Source organism: Cebus imitator, unplaced genomic scaffold, assembly GCF_001604975.1.
Source record: "Cebus imitator isolate Cc_AM_T3 unplaced genomic scaffold, Cebus_imitator-1.0 Scaffold373, whole genome shotgun sequence".
In the NCBI taxonomy this organism is placed as follows: domain Eukaryota; kingdom Metazoa; phylum Chordata; class Mammalia; order Primates; family Cebidae; genus Cebus; species Cebus imitator.
The window spans coordinates 1,224,826-1,226,338 of record NW_016107688.1 but is presented as its reverse complement, the minus strand read 5'-3'; the positions used below and the strand labels follow the sequence as shown (position 1 = coordinate 1,226,338).

Below are 1,513 nucleotides of genomic sequence, written 5' to 3'. Positions count from 1 at the left end.
TTTTTTTTGAGACAGGGTATTACTTTGTTACCCAGGCTACAGTGCAGTGGCACAATCTCGGCCCACTGCAACGTCCGCTCCTGGATTCAAGCAATTCTCCCTGCCTCAGCCTCCAAGTAGCCGGGACTACAAGCCCCCACCAACACGCCTAGCTAATTTTTGTATTTTTTTGTACCAGCTATGTTGCCCACCTGGTGTTGACCTCCTGAGTTCAAGCAATCCACCTGCCTTGGCCTCCCTAAGTGCTGGGATTACAGGCGTAAGCCACTGATCCTGGCTGTCTCTTAACTTTATACTAGCCAACAGTATCCATCGACTGTACCATATAAATTGTTTCTCATAGAGCTAATTGTGTGCTCAGTTATATGCTTTTACTTAATATGAATTAATTCCAGCTAGTACATTTTTATCATCATAGAATAGTCCCAAGATATTAGTTTAGTAAGCATCACTTGCACATCAGGGAACAGAATTTATAAAATAACTTTATTTAGTCTTTAAAAATTTACTTTTGAAGAGGAAAATAACTTTTTAAAAAATAATGCAAACCAAGAAACAGTAAGATGATTAGATCCACAGTAACACAACCTAAACATAAGTAAAATTATTAGATTCATAACCAGAGGAATCTATTTATACTCTCCAATTTCCAAAGTTATTAGACTGCCTTGTTTGATGAGGTTGATTTTCCTGGAAATGCATCTAATGAGGATTCCTTCTAAAACATTTTGGCTATTTCAGATTCATATGCATGGGAACAACTACAAACAAAGCTTGCATCAGCATTTCCCAGACATTCTTCCTCTGGAATATGGCGGTGAAGAATTCTCCATGGAGGACATTTGTCAGGAATGGACAAATTTTATAATGAAGTCTGAAGATTATCTCAGCAGCATTTCTGAGAGCATTCAGTGAGATGTTATTTCATGTGAATGGCTTCCTAATTAAAAATACATGAGTAATATCCTACCTAGTTAAATGAATGAAAGAAAAGGAGCAAATCTTTTAAACTAATGCTTGTCTGATCTTTAAAAATGTAGAAATCTTCTGACATGAGCAACCCTCTGTTTGCCATGGGCATTTGGAAAGATTTTTTACTTTTTAAATGCTTCCTTTTCTCTACTTTTGAAGTAATTAAATGTCAGTACACCTAAGAGCTTAAAAATTGGCGATGTTATACTTGAAGAAAACATGAAAGTTATTACTAAAGAAGCTGTTCATGTGCATCTTTGTATGTTTCTAGAGAATTATATTTTAAACAAGTTCTCTGATTATATTGATTTAGAAATAAATTTAGAAATATGCCACTTAAAATATTAGCACAAATCAGCTGATGATAAAAAATTAACACTTACTTTAAGTGGATGTCAGATTAAATTATAATTCATTATAATTAAAATCTGAATATATTTTCATAGTTATTTCTGTGGGGCAGCAAGACATTTCATCTCAGGGAAATTTTATTTTACTTTAGTACATTCACACGATAGAGACTTTTTTTTTTTTTTTTTTT

The 1,513-nt window shown here is 33.9% G+C and overlaps 1 protein-coding gene across 1 annotated transcript in view; it reads left to right on the top strand.

Annotated features, from left to right (window-relative positions):
- Positions 1–1,306, top strand: part of TTPA (alpha tocopherol transfer protein) — a 20,830-nt gene extending 19,524 nt beyond the window's left edge. The window contains exon 5 of the mRNA XM_017507356.2: positions 742–1,306. Within this exon, the coding sequence (XP_017362845.1) occupies positions 742–915 (174 nt within the window). The 3' untranslated portion in view covers positions 916–1,306. The remainder of the gene's footprint in view (positions 1–741) is intronic.
- Positions 1,307–1,513: the final 207 nt, after the last annotated feature.